We start from the raw sequence: 21071 nt of genomic DNA on the forward strand, positions 1-21071 counted from the left end.
GTGATCATCGTCGTCTAAACGGCACAAACGTTCGGAACAAAAAAAAATTAAAAACCACCGTATGCGTAACACGATATCACGGTGTACAGTCTCTGTCGGCCGAGCGTAAAGCCCAGTACTCACTGACACGCGTCGCTCTCATCCTAGCAGCGGCCGTATCACTACCGTGCGAGTCCCTCGGTAACAATGTATCCCTCGAGAGCTCCGAGCGTACGATTTCTCGATCCCTCTGTTCCCCCGGAACACGAGAGAGGGTATGGGAGGTGGGGGATCAGAACGCAGTTTAAAATCGTCGGGACGAAGAACCTCACACGCGATCGTTACTCTCGGTTCGCACAACGGGTGCACCACAGGATTCTTCGTGCGATGGATCGTGGTCACACCGGGGTTCTCTCCTTACTTCCGACCGAAGAAATCACATTTAAACGGTGTTCGACGGTGGAAACTCTCGGAACCGGCACACCGTGCGGAGCGAGAGAGAGAAACGTTCGAACTGGCGGCGGGGGTGAGGGGGAGCGCGAAGAGACTGGGTAGGTGGCGACGAGCGGCGGTGAAGAGGGGAAACTCACGCGGGGCCTAGCAGCGGACACGCGCACGCGCCCACACGTCCATTGAGTCCACAACGGAGAAGAGTAGCGACGGCGGACAGCACCACCGTTCGTACGGGTGTCGGGGTACGAAATGCGGGATCGGGCCGACTCTTCTCGCAGCGCGTTCTCTCTCTCGTTCTTCCGGCATTGTCAACAATTGCAGCATCCCGGGGAGAGTCGATTCAGGTAGTGCGACGCGGAGAGACAGAGAAACGACGACGTCGGCGGCGGTGGCGGTGGTGGTGTCGGGCAGCAAAGAGGGAGCCGAAGGCGGACGACGACACGGTGAGAGGTGGGGGAACAGTGACACGGTGGAGGGGAGGATTAAAAGTGAGGGGTTGGGAAGGTGGTGGCGGGTGTGGAATGTCGCGAGAGGATCCAGGAAGCGAGGCTAGGAACAGAATGGGAGAAAGAAAGACAGGGGTACTCGGAAAGTGTGGAGTAAAAACGTGAAAGAAGGTGGAAAAGTGACGACGGAAAGATCGCCGGAGAGAAAGAAAGGTAAAAGAAACGTGTGTCAGCGTGAGAAAGAGAGAGGAATCGCGGTGGGCAGAGTGGAGCATAAGAGGGATGCAGCGTTCAAACGAGAAAGAAAGAGTGACGGTGGAAGGGAGAGAGAGAGAGAAGGAATTCGTAGCGGGGGTGGATAGGGCAGAAACTAACGACCCCTCCACAGTTGCCGCGAAATAAAACACTGTGCCACAGTGTACCTCCCCGGGGCTTCGGCCAAACGCAAAGCCTCGGTTAGGCGCGGCCACGCCCGCCCGACTATCCGATTGGCCGAGCACGCTTGTTCCACCAAGATGTTAAGAGTTTATATTCTGACCGGGGTGAATGGGGGACATACCTAACCACGTACCCACCTACCTCTCTCTCTCGACTCTCTCACCCTCGGATAAACTATGCGTACAGAAGAGAGAGAGAGAGAGAGTGACAGAGCCGCGCGGCACTGTGTGGCATCGAGGAACAGTGTGTTGTGTGTATATTCTGTCGTACGGAGGCAAAACGGGGGACAAACACATTACTCTTTTATTTAAAAACCCGTTTACGAACCTGAAACACAATGCGAGCGATGCTCACAGACGTTTCTCTCTATTGCTCCGCCTTTTGTTTCGCCCGGGACTGTTTTTCTTCGGCCCCTTTCGGAGAAGAACGTGTCCCTTCTTTCTTTATTTCTTTCCTTCTTGTTAGTTTCTCCCCCACTTCGGTCGTCTCTCGCTCGGTCGGTCACGGTTGCTCGCGGTTCGCCCGTCTCTCCGCGCTTCTGTTTTCCTTCTTTTTTTTCCTTTACCATCCATCCCAGGGCCATGCCCCGCGCGCTGTAGAGCCACGCACGGGCACACTATCGCGCCATATAGCGACGAGCCTTTCTTGAATCATATTCTACAATGAGGTTTCAATAGGGGGAAGCCCTATTGTCGTTCACCAATGGCGACCGATTTTATAGTGATCTAATGTACAGATGTTATTTACCCGGCAATGAGAACGGAATAAAGGCGGTTCCCTATATGTGTGTGTGCAGTATAAGCGCGTTCTGTGATTCTCGATCCCTGCGCGTATCTCTCTCTTTCTCTCCGTGTGCTCAACTGGCCTGAACGTCTACCTACGGCAAGCCCACGAGGCACAATTGTACTCTACCGTCCGAGAATATACACAATGGCACCATTACTTTTGACTTAGCCATGCGAACGAAAGTAACTGTGTAATGTCGTGTCCGGGCTACGGGTATTTGCATTTAAATATGGCCGTTCGTGAGCACTACTGCGGCCGTATCACGTTACGCGTAAACCGACACCGGTAAACGTAACTATTAGATTATTATTCGGGATTAAATCGGCCATGTTTCACACGTGGCTCCGTTTTCGTTGTACAGTAGTGGAGCCCCGTTTATACGGATTAATGAGGGACACGGATATGAGGATCGTTTTTGGATAATGGAATACGTACTTTCTTGTAGTTGTTTGCCCTATTGTATTGGGAAAGAAGAATACAATTTGTAGATTAATAGCAGAAATATAAAGGTAGAATTTTTCCATTATTTTTCACTTCTTTATGGAAATTCTTTATATTTCTCGGATCATTGCGTTAGACCCATTATAAGTACAAATTTCATTTTATTTACAGTCCGGTAAAAATTTGTATCGTCTAACTAAATATTATTGTCGATTGGTAATATGTACGTTGTTACATGATTTTTATATTTATAGCAGTAACAAAAATACGGTATTGGTAGAACTACATGATTTGTAAAATGGAAATTCGTTATTTTCCACGACAGTTAATATTACAATGTTAACTCTTGTTGACAGTAAGTATTGCAATGTTAATATTTAAAAATATGCAGTTAATATTTACAAAACGACAATAAGGTGCTATATTCCATGTTTCGTTTCGAAGCTTTTCTTCAATATGAAATGACTCGGTCCCCGTTGGAATAAAAGCGTTCGGCTACGGTTTTCACTGAACTGCAAATTTCGACGCGTTCATCGATTATTTATAAAATGCAATGACGATTGAGCAACATCGAAGGCACGCGTGGGGAACCGGAGTATGTATTCATAGACACTGGGTGTACACCAACACGGACCATTTTTTACTCTGGCATATCGGCCACTCAAAAGCGTACGGTACGCGCCGATGATAAATCAATAAACCAATAGCTGTGGCAGTGCATACCTACCTGCTTTTAAAGTATCAGGCGACACCTCCACATCCATATTTACGCAGTCAGCGAATTTAACAATGCCAACGAAATTTTGCATTTTCCACCCGTACTTAAAATTATTGACGTAAAACGTATAATAATCGAACAATAAATTTTTGTAGACACTCGAAAACAATCGTAAATCGTTTTACGCATTGTTTTGAACAGGCACCATTGATGATTACAGTACGAGCACCATCATTTTTTCAACAACGTTAATGATAACAGTAAACTGATAATAGATCGTCTGTATAAAGCTACGTCTACACTATATAACAGAATAGTGTTATATAACATGTTTTTATAACTTGTTACAAGATTATACTTTCTGCACGAGCCTGTAACAAGTTGGTGTAACATTTCGCATCTCATTATTTAATAATGGCGTCACATTTGATGGATAACATATAATTTGCCCAACTCTGCTATATAACGTGTTATGCTATATAGTGCAGACGCAGGTTTAGGCATTCTGAAAGATATCATCACAATAAAAAGAACTAGAAACAAAAGTAAAATACCAAAAATAACAGGAAAAAGTCTGTTTTAAATCTCTCGACGGTTGTAACTCCTACTGACAGCGTATAGGTTAGGTATCTACTCGAGACGTGAAACGAAGGAAAAATTGTATCAAAACGTTATATCTACGCGATAGAACGAAACATCGGAAGATGCAACACCATTGGAACGTTCTCAAGCGTCTTAAAGATCAAAAAGAAACAATTTTTCATCGGGAAGACTCTCCCACGATTCTTACCTCCTGACCTTCGGGTGTTCTCAGATGTATCCGATTGATCGATGAATGCAGCAGGTACCACGTGCAAACAACTTGTATACACACGGGGAACCTCCCTTTCGGCTATTTACACATTGGGGAGCCGAGATCGAGATCAAGATCGCGTCTGTATCGAATTACAATGTTTGCAAACATAACGCCGATCGGCAACACCACGGAAACAGCTGATCAAATCGTTCTGCTGATCGGATAAGGGAGATTAGGACTGGCGGTCGGTGCACAGTCGAAGAGAAACAGGGGAAACGCAGGTACAAAGCTGCCTGGCACGATCTTCGGCGATGTATCTTGCGTGAGTGAATCATCTGCGACATCTTTATCGGTCAACCAATAGGGCACAACGACAGAAGAACTTGCCTTGAGCATTCTGTTGCATGTGGTCCTTCGGTTACATCTAGGGATAAACCAATACCGTCGAAGTATTGTAACTTTTATTCATAACTTGTATCTTATATAAACAGTTAATGGGATTAAATAATTGTTTGCCAAATTGTGGATTAATTTTCAGTTTCAATTATCTTGCAGTTCACTGTACAGAATACATATAATTACCTAATCTGACGACGACTGTTCTTCCTAAATAGTTTCGATAACCAATCGGACGTTACTTTTGGTTTCTGTTCATGAAAATCGTGTGCCACTTTACAGTACGAGTTAATGTAATAAGATACTCAATTTGGTCTGTCAATCACAGGTAACCTACTCAAACGCTGGAGCTTCCACAATTTTTCGCCAGGTTGCGATAGTGAAATAAAAATTCTCTCTCGTCACTGTGCCGAATCGGCTGTAGGTTTTAACCGAACAGAGTAAAAATTATTTTTTTGTAATTCGTGAAACAAAACTCTGGTCGATTCGAAACGATGCTGTTAAAATTTTAAGTCGATGAGAATCTTCAGCGATTTAAAATTTTATGGAGTCTTTTCGAATCGATCAGAGTTTTGTTTGAAGAATCTTGTGTACAATTGGCTAGAAGGCGGGACCAAGTTGAAACGAGGGGTGGCAAACTGTGTACATTAGGGTGTCACCACGGATTGATAACCAGTTGGAGGCGCTGCAAGAATCCAAGTAGCCATGAAGGACTTGTTGATCAAAGTAGACCGGTACAAGTAGGTCGAGGGGTACACATAAAGAGTTACTGCTCTAATCCTCTCAACATGCTACTCTTAATCCCTCCGTCAAAGTTATTTCATACTTCGTGCATCGTCACGGGCATTTAAATGACAAAGCTTCCAGTACACGGGGTCGACAGGACTGGATCTGGAAGGTATGGGGGTCTTATTGGTCGGAATATCGGTCCCACTCATCGTCATTCACACGACTGACTCGCGCAAAAGGAAGTTGTGTCTATCGATATCCCAAATTCTCATGTATACATGATCAAAATAATATCATTTGTCTTGTTTTTGAAGATTTTAGATAAATATAAACACAGAGAAATCAATATTAGATATGACTAGATTATTTGAAAAAAAAAACATTGATAACCTTGAAAAACTTGACCATTTTGAATTGTGAAACTATTAATAATAACTAAAACAATCGATATAATAGTAATATTACTTTGGGTCCCAATTGACCCGGTGTCCGCGGAGCCATGAGTGTTTCACAGTCAGTTGTCCGAGGGTTAAACTACGCAACGACGACGGCCACCTAATGTAGCGTTAGGACCTAACCTCCCTACCCCCAAATAGCACATGATGTCTTGAAGACGTCCATTTTATGACTATTTTAGGTCTAAGACGCCTTTAAGCCGTCGTTAAGGCGTCATTAGGCGTTATGTGCTATTTGGGTAGAATATCGGTGCACGAACGAAGATTCCTGGAAGGGGGCAAGAGGAGAAACGGCACGAAAGAGAGAAGTGTACGCATATGGGTTATGTATGGATCTCTCGGGGTGTTCTGTGTTTGAAGGGTTGTGGATAATATATAGCCCGTTTCGCCGGAGAGAGCTTTTTAGCTTTTGACCGTTTCATCCGGCGTCGGTCGGCCGGCCGACTCGCCTGCTACTCGCCCGTCCACCTCGGCTCGCTTGCAGCCCTCTCTGCGGTCTGGGGCTTTAAAAAATGAGCCAGGACATTATTTTTACGCGGTCCTCCACCCTCCACTCCTCCCCTCTGCCCTCCAACCCATCGACGACGACCCCGTGGTAGCTCCGAGTGACCGGTCCGGTTCAGCTTGGTCGTCGTTTCCACCGGCGCAGCTTGCAATGTGCCGCGTCAGCGAATGTGCAAAAATTCCAGGGGGAAGAGAAAAATCGAGGACACAGCGAATAGTGGGTGGGAAGAGGGGTGGAGGGCGGGGCGAGGAGTAAAATCGGCGACCGTTTCGCGGACAAGGGGGCGGGGAGAGACAAAGGGAGATTGGGATAGGTATGAAAGAGGGAAAAAGTTGCGGCGAGGTGCGAAAGCGAGAGAAAGCAGTGGGCTAGAGGAAGGGGGTGGAGGAAGGGGGGAGGAAAAGATTATATATCTCGTCTATCGCGTCCGTTCGGAGAGGTCGTTCACAGAGTATGGATGTGGGACCCGTGGATATACATATCCGCGGCCTGGAAGCCATTTTCAATTCAATCTGTTAAAAGCACGTCAAAAAGTCGTACGGTATTTCATCGACACTGGTGGATCGCGGCAGGGCCGTCCCAAGCCCTCATGCGGCGACGGTGAATACGAATACCTGCCGGTCTCCGGAGCTTGTGGATCCGACGAGATTGTACTTTCGGCCCTTGCACTGACCGGTCCACGTTGAAAATGAACGATGATCGATTGATGGAACCTGGTTTCTTATTGTTTACCCGATTTTTTTCTCGTTTAATCATTTGGGATTGCTGGAATGTATTGTAGATGTGAAATTAAACTGTCAAGAAGCTTCTTTTTAAAAGTACTACTGCAAGAATAAGAGACCGTGAATGTTAGTGTTCACAAATTTTTTTGTTTGTTTCAACATAGTCGCAAAGATAGGCAAATTCGTTATCTAGTATTTCGCCTTTTCAATAGCATAACCGTGAAAATTTCAATTTTTACAATAACACAATACTTGTCGAATGAGTAGACACTTGGCAAACAATTATTTCATTAACTGTTCAAAAGTCAGGATGACGATCCCATATACTGCTACTTTTCACGAATAAAATTGTGCTCAACTCTGCATAGTCGATAGAGTGTAGGGTGGAAAGAAGCGAAGACCTCCCCCGTCGTCCCGAAAGCGAACTGTATCAACCGAAGAGGGTGAAATGGGCGTGGTCAGGCAAGCCCTAGGTGAGAGACACAGTGTCGACCAATGCGACAGGCGTTCCCCGATGTGGCAACAGTTGCAAACGCAAGCGCCGTCAGGTCTCTGCGGATAGGTTGGATGTGCCACGGGTGTTTAATGTGTATTGGCGCAGACTCGCGCGAACACAACTCGGGGACAATGTTTCGGAAAGGTTACGCCTGTTTTCTCCTAGCGTTCAGATTGGTTACCGAATTAACCCGTTCGCTGGCTGGCAAGACTTCGCGACAGTTTACTCCAATCGTTTTGTCGTTCGAAACAAACGCTTCTGATTGGGCGCCACGATTAAACTGACGGTTTCGCAGTCTCGAGAACGCGGGAAACGTGATCGAGAAATCTAAACTGGGAGACAATTGATATTTGAAATCCAAACCGGTGGGTTGGGTCACTTGAGACCTTGAAGTTATTACTAAACTTATCGAGTTGATAAAAAAAAATGAAGCAAGTCTTAACAAAAGGTTTCATAAAATCTTTACTATATGTTTCATGGTCACTGGTTAATTTTGATTACCAATATTGTTATGATATCCGATAGAGGGCCGCCTTCTCGCAGTCTCAATAGTCTAAATGCGATCGTTCCGGTTCGAACATTACCGGCATTGGTTCGTTACCGTATTCCTTCAAAACGAACAACATAGATTCCACGATTTGCGAGGGCTGAACGTAAAAATATTTGTGCTCTTTTTCGGCATCTGCGTGTCTGTTGTAGGATTCCACGATGAATCTGCCGTCCGAGGTGAAAAACAATATTCTGGGTACGTATGTACCATCGGGCTCAAACTTCTTCTCATTTAATGCTTTATTCTTTCCCTTTTCCGCCTTTATCATCACGAATCTGTAAAAATAATGCTACCTGTGATTCTTTCTTGGGTTCTATTTAATTTTATCCGTGAAGTACGTTATTATTGTTGGCAGTGAAAATTGTGGTTGGAATAGTCAAGTGATTTATGAATAATATGTGTTAAAATAGGAAAGGATCAAATGGTAAATCGATTCGCGCTATTGTACAGATAAACTTGCTTTATCCCCACTCTCCTTGTCATAAAATTATACATTAAAAAGACGCGATTAAATATGTACTTTAAATACAAGAGAAAAAATATTAATAACCCACTTATTCCTCTTCAGAAAAAGATGGGTAGGGAATTTGTGTACAAAAGTATTAAATTGAAATGATCAAAAAATTAATACATACATTGAACGTATCTTAAAATCACAAAGGTAACACTAAAGGCATATATATTGTTAAGTGCATATTTATGAACATTGCAATAATTGTTATAAATTATATTACTTGTTTTTAGATAATTGTGAGTATTTGCAAATTGATATTATATCGTGTATAATTGTACAGTTATATAATTATAGTACATAATGAACGCCAAGAGCCATGACAGTGACCTCTAGCGACAAAAAATGTAACTGCCTGATTATCCACCGAGCTCGCATTCCGACAATATTTACCGATCGCTGAGATCCATCAGTCGCACAGATTTTGAAAATTTCTCTTTCATTTTCTCACACGCGGGACATCCTGTTTTGTAAATCAATAGAAATACTGGTTTCTTGGTTCTCTTAGCCTCTTCGAAACCGTTGTCAAGAGACCTCCATTTAAAAAGTTGATCAAAATCATAGTCCACTTTCGAGTCTGTTACCGTAGTGGTGAAAGTATTTTCTATTACTTGAGTTGTTAACTTAATGAGATTAAAAGAACTGAGGTATCTGGCACATTGAACGAAATTTATCATTGCACCAATGGGTCGGACATCATTATCTATGGTTACGAGCAAAAGAATCGATTGCAACCGTTTTCAATCATGAGTTTTCGCTAATATGGTTTCCTTCGAGTAATTTTGAATTTATGTTACACGACTAAATTTATCTAATTCGCTTTGTACACAATTCCGACAAAATTAGACTTTCTTGACAAACAAAATTTTATAAATAGTATTATCTAAACTGATTTAACCCTCGAAATGTCACGTCACGAATTATACAAATGTAGTCCGTGCATACATTCAGGATATTCAATATTAATTTTCTAATTGCATGCTGTGTTACTGTATTATAATTACCGACTAGGTATAAAGAATTAAAAAAAATCGTTTTCAGAGAACGGTATTTTGTAGAGGAATCTTCAAGGAATGTGGCTATATTTTCTTCAGGTTTCTAACTGACAGACCTCGATACTTTTACATCACAATTCTTATACATACGTATGGAGAGGATTGTAACAAGACATGTATGTTCGGCGTCATGTTTTTTGAGTGTTATCACGCGTTATATTCATTTTTTAAAGCTTTAAATCGAAACAACGCGTATTGTTTATTCCCGCCAAATCATTACACATTCCATTCGTGCTAATAATACCCAGATGCGTACTTTATCAGTATCAGTAACGTCGGGTATTGACACTAAAATGATAATACGGTGTTAGAACTCCAGAAAATTGAGCCACAAAAATGTTAAATCCGTTAAGTCTATTCTTATAACCTCGTATGTACATATGTACACATACTTATCTATGACTTATGATAATAGATCGACAGTACCATGTGAACACGATACATATGTTGTAATTCCCGATCACATTGGCGGCACTGTAGAACAAATTCAAATTTAGCGCCATTCGTATAAAGAGAAAATTACGTCCTTGTGTTCTTGCAATCAATTTAAGGTTATATTTCAGAGCGGTTTCATAAAACATGAATAACCGGCTGATCTTTCTGAACTCCTAACAGTATGTCTTCGTAAACTGCTATCACATGATCAATCGAATCGTTCCTGCAACAATGTGACAATGGTGAAAAACAAACTCATATTAAAGGATAGGTTAAGATACTTTCCTTCAGCATTACATTCTTTTTGAATAATTCGAGAATATAACGAGCCATCGAGAAAAATGAGCAAACTATGGAATTATCTAGTTTTTCAAGGATGGATGTCGTACTTAATGGCAGCCGGCCTGCTCATCTTCACAAGCGGTTTCCTACTTAATCGTGTATCTAGGCCAGAACACGCCGAATGTAAATATTGTACGGATTCTGGAGACTGCGACATCGAAAACCTTCTTCAGGATCCTAAAACTGCCGCGACCACTTGCCTCGAAAAAAGGGCACGCGTCGTGTTGCTAGTCGTTGACGCATTAAAATATGATTTTGTAAATTGGTACGATGACAACAGCTCTGTCCCGACATATTATGGCAACAAGATACCAATAATACACAAACTACTGCAAACTCAACCAATGAATTCTCGTTTGTACAAATTCATAGCAGATCCTCCGACAACAACTATGCAGCGATTAAAAGGTTTTACCACTGGATCTCTGCCTACCTTCATTGATATTGGATCCAATTTTGCTTCTGAAAGCATAGACGAAGACAACATTGTGGAACAGAATGCTGGAAAAGGTATTATTTTCATGGGTGATGATACCTGGACAAATTTGTTTCCTGGTAAATTCAAACGTCAGTTTCCATCACCGTCTTTTAATGTCTGGGATCTGGACAGTGTTGACAAAGATGTTAGGTATCGTATATTTTTCGAATTGAAGAAGAAGGATTGGTCTCTTCTTATAGCACATGTCCTTGGAATTGATCATTGTGGGCATAAGCATGGCCCTAATCATCCAGAAATGACCAGAAAATTAAATGATACTAATACACTGATCAAAGAGATCATTGAATCTTTGGAAAATGATACAATACTTTTTGTTGTTGGTGATCATGGAATGACAGACACTGGGGATCATGGTGGTGACAGTTCGAATGAAGTTGAAGCTGCCATGTTTGTTTATTCTTTGGTTCCTCTTCAGAAATATAATTCATTTCAAGGTACTGTGAATCAGATTGATCTTGTTCCTACATTGGCATCAATTCTTGGAACACCTATACCTTTCTCCAACTTGGGATCTGTCATACTTGATTCACTACCAAAGTCAACAAGAAAAGGAAAATTGCAAGATGATCTGTGGTACTCATTGCATTCCGTATGGAGAAACATTGCACAAACTAAACACTACATTGATGTGTATTCTATAGACAGTTATCTATTTTCCAAGGATCAACTTCAGAACTTAGAAGTCATGTACAATCATCTATTAGAACAGATAAAACATGTAAATACCATGGAGGAATTTGAATTATTCATTCAGAACAGCAAGAATTACTTCAAACTGCTTAAGGACACTTGTTCCGAAGTTTGGGTGCAATTTGATTCTAGCCTAATGTCTAAAGGTCTGGTCCTAATGTTTTGTACCTTATTCTTTTTCTACCTGTTTATTACGGGTATTCCAGAAAGTCGGATGTCTAAGATATTTCAGTCATCATATTTACAATGTTCTATTCTAGTGAATCTAATCACTGCGCTAGGTATCTTCTTCTTGTATTTCCTCAACATTCTAAGTGAGTTTAAAAACACTGCATTTTTCGCCACTGGTGTGGTTTCCATGGTATTATTAGTAATATTAATTGCCAAGAATTGGGATGTAATTTCGATGAGATGGTACGATTACCGCAAGATCAAGAAATTGATCTATATCACTAGAGTGATACTTCTTTTAACTGTATTCAGTCTTTTTTCCAACAGTTACATTGTCGAGGAAGATAATGTATTGTCCTTTTTACTTGTTACGCTTCTTTGTTTGCTCGCATTTAATTTGAAACAAGAAAACTCTAATGAAAATTCCGAACGGAAGGCGAAGCCGTTCATAAAGACGCAGCCAAAATCAAATTTAAGGACTGTAATAATCGCCGTTGGATTTGTAGCATGTGTGTCTATAAGACTGTCCCATTATTTCTGGCGTTGTCGAGAGGAGCAGCAACAACGTATGTGTTCTCTTCTGACAACTGGCAAAGCAGGATCCATAACATCAGACAGTTTGGAACGTGTGTTACTTGCCGTTACCTTGATTGTACTTGCTTTATATATCACAATAGTACGACTCTGGTTACAGAATTGTGGTAACCTTTCCGGCTTTTCGCCCAGTGTTTTGGTAGGACAATATTGTCCTGTTGTAATCGGTGTTTGTATGGGTTGTTACTGGGTTCTTCAACGATTACCAAAATTTGTCAAAGTGAAGTTTGCGCTATCCTGGCAAGTTAGTACATTGCCGAACATAGTGTACGCGTTCGGTTTATTATCGATCATTGTCCTCTGTTATCGTCCTCTCAGTATATTCTTACTGCCAAAGAAGAAGGAATCAATTAATCTATACAGTGACGAGAACATAGTACCACGACTGTTCGAGAAGATAAAAGAGTCAATATATCGTAAGAGGATAGACGCCGATGAAACACCAGTCGTTTACGGCTTGGGCACTGCCTATAGTGCTGCATTTATCTCGTTGAGCGTTTTTCTTATGCTGTTGTATTCTCTATTGTTAGGGGATATACTGTCTCCTAGCACATTCTTGATGTTTATTTCTTGTGCCTCTGTTCTGGGCTTGTCTGCAATAGAGAGATACAACAATGCTAATACTATATGTAAGTATTCCGAGTACATAGACAGCGTAGAAAGTGATTTATGTTGTATACCGTATACTTGTAATTACTGTTTCAAAAACAGCCGAACTTGTAGAAGTACCCACTTCTGCTCTAGTATGTTGGTTTCTGATAGCTGAGTATTTCTTTTATGGAACTGGCCATCAACCAACCTTTCCCACCATTCATTGGGAAGCTGCATTTGTCGGAACGGGTGGACATTTTTATGGAAACCTATTACCAGCGATACTAATAGGTGTGCATAAAATATATTCACATTAACACCCGGTACTACTTTTGCCAATGAATGGTATATTATATTTACAGGAATAAATACATTTGGATCGCACATTATATTAGGCGCAACATTACCGTTATTGGTAATTGTACCATATACGTTATACCTTGTATTTCCGAAATTGGTCAAAGCAAAATTCTCGGAAGACGATTTGAAAAGAGGGGAACTGCTACTTTTTGAACAGGACTCAGTGTTTCACGCGTCAGTTTTCTCAGTTGCTGGAAAATATACGCTGCTTCATGGAATTAGAGTAAGTTGCTACTGCTTTTTGTTTTAATGTCAGAATCGTTAGCGTTTGGACAAATGTGAAATAGCGAACGGAAAAATGGTTTTCTTTCTTCTAAAACTAGTCTAAATTAATGTATATTATAGACGTTTGGCAGCATGCTAGCCGCGACGATTCACTGTCGACATTTAATGGTTTGGAAGATCTTCGCGCCAAAGTTGATATTCGAGGGCTTAGGACTGTTAGTGACGTTGAGCAGTGTGCTGGCATCCTTTTACATGGTGTTCAGAATCGATCAACGAATGGAACATCTTATATCCAGAATGACGAAAGGCAGATGATAGTGATCCACGTTTTAATAAGGTGTACAATAGAAATTGTTAGTAAAATACCAAAGTTTTCAGACGGGATAACTCTAATATTAGGATACGCGCCAAGTGGCTCTTTTTACACTTTATTTCAGGGATGAAGGTTTCTTTTTTTTTTATTTTTTATTAAAGAAAGACACATAGACGTCTAACGTCAACACTTACCGATACTGCCAATGTTCCCGTGATTTTATATGACTTTACATAATGGGACTGTTAAACCGTATCTAACACTGAAAAATTATGCTAAAGTCTGTAGCACAGAAGATTGTGAAACAGTGTCTCTCTTCGATTCTTCAAAGACCAAGCCGTGTAATCGATTCTGGTGCTTCCTAACACACTAACGCTACCCTGCGTGCAATGCATTGCTGATTTCAATGAAACAAAGCAACGCACTTGATGCAGGATTGCGTCCATGTGCGCTGGTATCTGCTTGACTGGTGTGTACGGTACCATTTTACCATTTTACGTTCTTTATTGTTCAATGAACTCGAACGAATAACCATAAGTAGTATATACACGTCTTTTCTTCATTCGTTACAACCCGACACTGTATATAGCATGTATTATAAATCCAACGGAAAATTTAATAAAAAGACATTGTATATCTTCCAGGTATATATATCTTCTTATACGTTATAAAAGTAATAAAACTCTTGAGCATAACGGTGCCGTTTACTGATAACGTGGTGGCGCTGTTACTCGTTTATTTTGCAGAACGCACTTTATTGAAGAAAATTGCCAAGCGTACACGATATATAATATTTGTTACGTGAATACGTGGATCAGTTTTTAAAGATAAAAGTTTTGTAATTACAATTTATCGAAGTATTCCTCCTGGGACAAACCACAAGTGCCTAGTGGTGATTGTGATGCCTGTGTCCAGGGTAGTTGTTTCTCATGTATTCCATCCAGTTCGTCCATCTATTGGGATCCTCGTAATTGCTGTTCTCCTGCGACAAATGAACATGTTCACGGTATTCGAATTACATTAATCTCACGTACCTAGTTTTCGTAATTATTATATTGATAGCCTGGCACTTGCGTATTAGGCAGTACAGGCATTTGTATCTGAAAACAAATGAAGCTATCATGTTGCATAAGACCTCTCGTTATCTTCATTTGTTCGGTTATATTAACAGAGTACTATTACCAGAGCTTGAAGACTGTTATGATATCGATTTATGTTCTTGATACAGTTAATAAGAATCTTTATTCGGAATATCGCTTATGAAGAACCTAAATTTTAAACAATATTAGTTTCAGTTACAGTTTCTATATCAGTTCTACAATCATTATTTTTTAGGTTTTGAATGTTCTGATTTTATTTACAGTAAAATTCTGTAGAATCATTTCTATAACACGAATCGGTTCTATAACCCTTGTGGAACTTATATAGAACCTAAAAATAACGATTACAGAACTGATATACAGACTCCTCTCGATTATCGTCCGACTTATTCTACACGATTATTGTCCTGGCGTTCTCCAGGGGGGAGGCCATGGAGTCTGTCAAGCGCATACTTTGTTGCTCAGTCTGAAGCGTTTCTCTATATCAGATTATTGTCCCGGCGCGGACCCCAGTTCGAGACAATAATCGAGAGGAGTCTGTACTTCGAAATTTAGGTTCTTCGTAACAGTTATTCAGAATAAACGTTCTTCAGAACTGTTTCAGCCGGAACATTTATATAACAGTTTAAAACAGTCATTTTCGGGAACCGTTTCAAGCTCTGATTATTACTTCTGCCAAAATATACAAATCCTCTACATTTGTCTTTAAAATTCTTTCGACTAAAGATATTATTGGAAAATGTGTGTTTCAATTCATATTCTTTTTCTAACGCTTAAAAAAAAACTCACAAGTAATTTAATTCCTCCGCCTTGGTGTTCAGGTGTAGATCCTCCACCCGCCTCTACGGACTCCACGGAACCAGCCGGCAGACTCTGATACCCTTGGTGCATTTGCATCTTGACTCCACGTGCTTCTTGCTTGTGACCGGAACTACTATCTTCGTTCGAAAACTGGCCGTTGACATCTCGTTTCTGTTCCGGAGAAGACACCCAAAACGACCCCGGTGCCCTCTGCAACGATCGAGCGATCTTCGCCGCGTAAGGATTGGGCGACTCGTAGTCGAGCGTACTCAATTTACTCTTGAGAGCGTCTAGAAGATTCATGCTAGCGGGCGTTGCATAATCAGTAGCATACATTGGATAATTTGAATTAATTACTGGCCCAGAGACACTGCTGCTGGCAGCCATTTTAGCGTTTATTGCGCCCTGAACCGCCAACGTGATGTTCTTCTGCAGGTCCAACAACATGTCGAACACTTGGCTGAGTACTGTTATTTTCTGTTGGAAAGGAAGCGTCCCGTCGACCGTCGGCTTCGGCCACATACCCGGTGTAAACGGCTTGAACGGCTTCTTCGCCGAGGAGATCGGAGCTGTCGATTTCTCGTACGCAACCAAATCGTTCATCGTTGTCACCATGTTGCTCTTCAAATCACCTAATTCGGACAGTATACTGTCGACGACAGCGTCCTTGGCCGCGTTGATCGACGACAGATCGTCGATGGATCTCGCAATTTTCGCGCCACCCTCGTCGTCGGTTTTGATGGATCTCGCGAAGTCGCTTTTCATACTGTCAGTATCGACGGCGGTTTTGTTCAGCTTCAGACTCTCGAACAACTTGTCCAGAAAGTCTTCCACCTTGCTGCTGTAGTCTGCCGGCGTGGGTACCATCGACGTTGGAAACCAGAAGTCTGGCGGCACGATGGTGCTTTTCGTTGTCGGTGCTTCAGTCAGCGCGGCCGTTTCCGGGGCCGGTGTGCTGGTAGCGAGATTCTTGAACAGAGTGTCCAAGAACGCGGATTTCTTGGCTATGAACATGGACGGGTCCATCATCGGCGAGAATGGGCTGAACGGTCCGAACGGACCAAACATACCCGGTAGATACTCTTTCGGGGCAGTGGAGCTAGCCACTTTCTGGAGCAGCAGATTGAACTCGTCCTCCGGTTCTTCCGAAATCGGAGCAAGGGTGGGATACGGTGGCGGTGGTCCCAGGTCCTTAGTTTCTGGCTTGCCGTCACCCATAATTGCGCGAAGCTTCGTCAACGAGGATTCGTCTGTGCTTCGTCGTTTGCGGGAATAGTCGCCGCTGTAATCGGGCATGGCGTTCATATCTGAGTACTGAGACATGGGACCCATTGGACCGAACTTGGGACCCATTGGGCCGACAGATCCGGAACCGAAGGGCCCGAATATTCCACGCTTGTATGCGACGCTACCGTCTTCCATTTTACTTTTGTCCAAACTGTTTGGGGATGTCCCTGAGGCGGTACTGTATAAAGTTGGCCCACCCATAGCATACGGTATGAACGGCTTGAAAGGTCCCATTGGATAACCGGGGGGTCCCATTGGATAAGCTGGCCCCATAGGGTAGGCAGGTCCCATACCACCAAACAGGTTGCTCAACATATCTGTCTTCTTCGAGACCATCGCTTTCGGGTCAACGAGTTTCGGGAAAAGCGGAGACTTTGGCATGTATGGCACTGTTATGGTGTCCATTGCTGCTGGTAGTGGTGGTGGTCCTAGAGCTCTTGAGAAAACTGAAAATTAATCGTTGACGTTAAATATATGTATTTGCACATATACAGTTGTATGGAACATTTAAGAAAAAAAATCAGAAGTATTTTGAAAGCAAAAAGTGTGTTGTATTACCAGGTTGGGAAGCGTAGTATGTCCATGGTGCTGCGGCAGGAGCTTTAACAGCTGCACCAGCCGTTAGAGCTATTAAACTGGAAAGTAACGAGAGACTTTTGAGTGGAAACATCTTACACCAAGTTACTGAACTCTGTTCTTGCTTCTGCTTTTATAGCAACGGCCGGGTAATTATACTTGCAAAGCTTTTGGGATTACTGGTATGGGACCAATACTCCAATTTAAATAATCCGTCATACACAGAAGGTGCACTTATGTTTTATAATTAGACAATATGCTTTCTCTATACCGCTTAGGAAAGCAATTTCGTTCTTACTATTATAAATTCTCGATTGAAACGTCTATATTTAGTGCTTTCTTGTTAATGTTTTATTTTAATAATCGGAAAAATTAATGATAAACAATTTCTTTAGTTTCATTATTATTTAAATTATTCTTCGTTGATATTATTATAAATATTTTTTTAATCACCTTTATTTCATTCATACATGTCTTGTAAACTATTTTTCTGTGAGTTCGTTCTCCCTGTTATATGTACATATTCCTTCTGATTGGAATGTTCGTTTTTTCTTTTTATATTGGCAATTTCATTTAATTTGCTATTTCTTGTCTACTGAATCTAAAAGCAGACTGATTTCATGATCCAATTTGTAATCCGATTCCAATCGACTTGCAAACGAACTTGCGAGAAACGCGTTATTCGTTTGTCGACAATAATACATTATGGCAGCTGTTTTCATTATTTGGAAATTACCAATTGATTGTATCGACGAACATACATCAGCGCTTGTAGAAAAAGCTGTCACATCACAAAAAGGATATCTATATCAAAATGGAAATAAAGAAGTCCAGCGATAGTAAGTAACAGTACATTTCAAATACGTCGTTGCATCTTGTGATAAATACTATTTCAATAAGTTATTCCCTACCTGTATCAAAATGTTTGACATCAACTTTGAAAATGTCTTCTTTTAACAAAAACAATATTCATTGGAATTTTAAAAACAGGTGTTTCAAATGACATTAACTTCGATTAATTTTCTATTTTAGTTGTTATGGAACGTACGGATAATACAACAAATGTTTCTACGTTTGAAAACTTTCCACTATCGAGGATCACCCAGGAAAAAAATTCAAAAAGCACAAATGTTATTAATGCGATAAATCGACTGTTGAATATGTATCATTCCGAGGATGGAATCGCTGCTTATGAACGAGTATTAAAAACTCTTCTACTACTGTCTGAGAATTTCGACAGTAATACACAGCAACAGATAATTTCTATGGTACCATTGCCAAAGGGTGCTACAAGTGAATCCATTAAAGATGTAATATATAAAACAACAGGACTTATTGAAGTAGCTAATAACATGTATCAAAAGTATGATATATATATTTCATAATACCTCTCTATAAATCAGTAACACATAACAGTATTTTCTTTCTTTTTCTTGAAAGAAGTAATGTTGTTCCCAAAGACAAGCTTTGTACAGAAATTGCAACAGAAAAATCAAGGCTTCATTTAAATCAGAATGTAATGGCTGGCCTGCCTACTCAGAATCTGAAATTGGATGAAAATGTAAATGTTTGCCCAGAATCTAATTCAATGTTTTTCTAAATTTCTGAATTTAATTGTAATATATTAATTATTCTTCCCGTTTGTTCAGTTTGTACCTTCAGTACCTGAAGTCTTTAGAGGTTTCCCTCCTAACGAAATCTCTACGATTCACAGTCATGTAAGAAATGTGAATTATGTTTACGATACATTAGATTATAATATTCCGTGCATAGAATCTTGTATTGACGCGAGACAAAATTATCTACCACATTCTGACCAACAAGAGGGATCCTTGAAGCATCAGTCAAATTTAAAATTAAAGTGGATTCATACGCCTCATCTTGTGTACAAGAAAAACAGCTACCAAATCACAACACCCAGTTATCAGGAGAGTTTCTTTAATTCAATAGATGATAAATGTTTTCAATTACCCATTGATAAAGTGAATAATTATAATCAATGGAATCTACCTACCGTATCTCACATGCTACAGCAGGTCTGTAATTATGTCTACATTGAAAAAAAAGGAGTTAACATTAGAATAGTATCAGTAATTGTTAATATTAATTGAACTGTCTATAAATTAGAACATTAAAAATTATGTTACAGAATCATAATGGTCTAAAAAAGAAATTATGCGATACTAGTAAAATTTTAAATATACAGGATAAAACAGAAATTTTAAACTTTGATGTACCAAGTAGTGGTACATCTCTTCCGAGCTCTGGAATCAATTGTTGCGAATTTTTATACAACAATGGGCAAGATTTTAAGAACTATAACATTAATATAAATGAAAGCAAAATTTGTAAGATAGAAACACGGAAACGCTTTGAGCCAGAATTGAAAAGTGAACAACAAGCAATTCAAGAAGATATATACAAAATGGATGTTGTATTTTGGAATGAAAATATACATACAATATTAAATAATCAGGTAATAAAATAAAACAACATATTTACAATATCAATTCATACTTCAAAATAACTTCTACAGTATTATGATAATATTGCAGGTAACAACGGAGGATAATTTTACTTTGGACAATTTTATCGTCGACAAGAAACTTGAAACCAGCTTGCAAAATTTTTTGAAACGCGCAGACCAGGAAATTTTGATTGGTAATGAAATCGAATTTATATTTAATAGTTACTATTTGTTTTAATTCAAAACATACAAGCGTTACAAATTTGTATTCTTTTACGAATTTAGAGCTTCCAATATTCTCTCATATAAAGCCTCCACATACAATTCCTCCTGCAGCCAAATGTAGGAAATTCGTAACTCAGAAGAACCTAGAAAATAAAAATCAATTAGATTCTTTGATAAACAATGCCAATAACTATAAAAATCCAAGTTTACCAAAAAGTATGAAGAAATTAGGTGAAAAAAAGACTACAGGATTATTAAGTGTTTATCCAAAGTCTACGCAGTTGCAAGTGCTGCAGAAGAATTTAAACATTGCCTCTAATGATTTGCAATCGGTGAAATGCGAAAAAAAGGACAGCGTAGAGAATTTACCATACAAGTACCATTAAAATTGTCGCATAAATTTAATGTATTCGGTGATTAACAATTTACTTAACAGAATCGTTTGTGTTCAGATCTGCGGTGAAGCAAACAGAACAAAATAATGTGAATATTTTACAAAAAACTGCATCTGTTACAGAGTTAGCTATATTTAAGAAACATTACTATGATACGCTGTTAAATATTCAGAAGGCTAAAGGTTTCACTGGAACTTTTTATCGTTTGTTAACAATTTCTCATAGGAATATGATATTTTATGTATATTGTTGTTTATAGTGGCAGTGGCAAATTCCTTGGCAACATCGTCTGTGGAAAGTTCCACCAAATACGATCCATATTATTCAAGTCGTTCGTATCAGCAGCAGCAATTATTACAGCAACATGGTCAATTAACTGTGAACCCACAGTTTGCAGCACACACTGTGGCACAATCAGGATTATCAAACATACACAACGCTTCGTACACTTGGATGCGATATAACGATTGGAGACATCCAACAGTGAGACAATTAAGGCTCCCTCGACAGGTGAGATACTGAAT

General features: G+C 40.3%; 4 protein-coding genes across 4 annotated transcripts; 2 read left to right on the forward strand and 2 right to left on the reverse strand.

Annotated features, from left to right (window-relative positions):
• Positions 1-7905: 7905 nt before the first annotated feature.
• LOC107191751 (thioredoxin domain-containing protein 12-like) lies at positions 7906-9098 on the reverse strand. Its single transcript, XM_015580857.1, has 2 exons — positions 8815-9098; positions 7906-8185 (listed from the first exon to the last, which is right to left on the reverse strand). Exons 1-2 carry the CDS (start codon positions 9096-9098, stop codon positions 7906-7908), a joined length of 564 nt encoding a protein of 187 aa, XP_015436343.1.
• Positions 9099-10068: 970 nt separating this feature from the next.
• LOC107192953 (GPI ethanolamine phosphate transferase 3) lies at positions 10069-14334 on the forward strand. The gene is made up of 4 exons (XM_015582322.1): positions 10069-12836; positions 12919-13089; positions 13161-13381; positions 13504-14334. The coding sequence occupies exons 1-4, from the start codon at positions 10253-10255 to the stop codon at positions 13696-13698; spliced, it is 3171 nt and encodes a 1056-aa protein (XP_015437808.1). The 5' UTR covers positions 10069-10252; the 3' UTR covers positions 13699-14334.
• Positions 14335-14582: 248 nt separating this feature from the next.
• LOC107191763 lies at positions 14583-17554 on the reverse strand. The gene is made up of 4 exons (XM_015580868.1): positions 17443-17554; positions 15586-17330; positions 14767-14796; positions 14583-14678 (listed from the first exon to the last, which is right to left on the reverse strand). Exons 1-4 carry the CDS (start codon positions 17552-17554, stop codon positions 14583-14585), a joined length of 1983 nt encoding a protein of 660 aa, XP_015436354.1.
• A 736-nt stretch (positions 17555-18290) lies between these two features.
• Positions 18291-21069, forward strand: LOC107191774. The gene is made up of 9 exons (XM_015580879.1): positions 18291-18299; positions 18493-18823; positions 18901-19021; positions 19110-19496; positions 19610-19894; positions 20016-20121; positions 20213-20528; positions 20605-20729; positions 20807-21069. The coding sequence occupies exons 2-9, from the start codon at positions 18498-18500 to the stop codon at positions 21067-21069; spliced, it is 1929 nt and encodes a 642-aa protein (XP_015436365.1). The 5' UTR covers positions 18291-18299; positions 18493-18497.
• Positions 21070-21071: the final 2 nt, after the last annotated feature.

Source organism: Dufourea novaeangliae, unplaced genomic scaffold, assembly GCF_001272555.1.
Source record: "Dufourea novaeangliae isolate 0120121106 unplaced genomic scaffold, ASM127255v1 scaffold7, whole genome shotgun sequence".
Classification (NCBI taxonomy): Eukaryota; Metazoa; Arthropoda; class Insecta; order Hymenoptera; family Halictidae; genus Dufourea; species Dufourea novaeangliae.

Excerpts from the sequence above, each read along its gene's own strand:
- LOC107191751 (XM_015580857.1), bottom strand. The coding sequence starts at position 9,098 with ATGATAAATTTCGTTCAATGTGCCAGATACCTCAGTTCTTTTAATCTC. Across the intron at positions 8,186-8,814 it reads CTGATGGATCTCAGCGATCG|ATTCGTGATGATAAAGGCGG; the intron begins GTAAATATTGTC and ends TTATTTTTACAG.
- LOC107192953 (XM_015582322.1), top strand. The coding sequence starts at position 10,253 with ATGAGCAAACTATGGAATTATCTAGTTTTTCAAGGATGGATGTCGTAC. Across the intron at positions 13,090-13,160 it reads ATTACCAGCGATACTAATAG|GAATAAATACATTTGGATCG; the intron begins GTGTGCATAAAA and ends TTATATTTACAG. Across the intron at positions 13,382-13,503 it reads CGCTGCTTCATGGAATTAGA|ACGTTTGGCAGCATGCTAGC; the intron begins GTAAGTTGCTAC and ends TGTATATTATAG.
- LOC107191763 (XM_015580868.1), bottom strand. The coding sequence starts at position 17,554 with ATGTTTCCACTCAAAAGTCTCTCGTTACTTTCCAGTTTAATAGCTCTA. Across the intron at positions 17,331-17,442 it reads ATACTACGCTTCCCAACCTG|TTTTCTCAAGAGCTCTAGGA; the intron begins GTAATACAACAC and ends ATTAATTTTCAG. Across the intron at positions 14,679-14,766 it reads CTGTACTGCCTAATACGCAA|GAGAACAGCAATTACGAGGA; the intron begins GTGCCAGGCTAT and ends CATTTGTCGCAG.
- LOC107191774 (XM_015580879.1), top strand. The coding sequence starts at position 18,498 with ATGGAACGTACGGATAATACAACAAATGTTTCTACGTTTGAAAACTTT. Across the intron at positions 18,824-18,900 it reads GCTAATAACATGTATCAAAA|AAGTAATGTTGTTCCCAAAG; the intron begins GTATGATATATA and ends TTTTCTTGAAAG. Across the intron at positions 19,022-19,109 it reads ATCTGAAATTGGATGAAAAT|TTTGTACCTTCAGTACCTGA; the intron begins GTAAATGTTTGC and ends CCGTTTGTTCAG.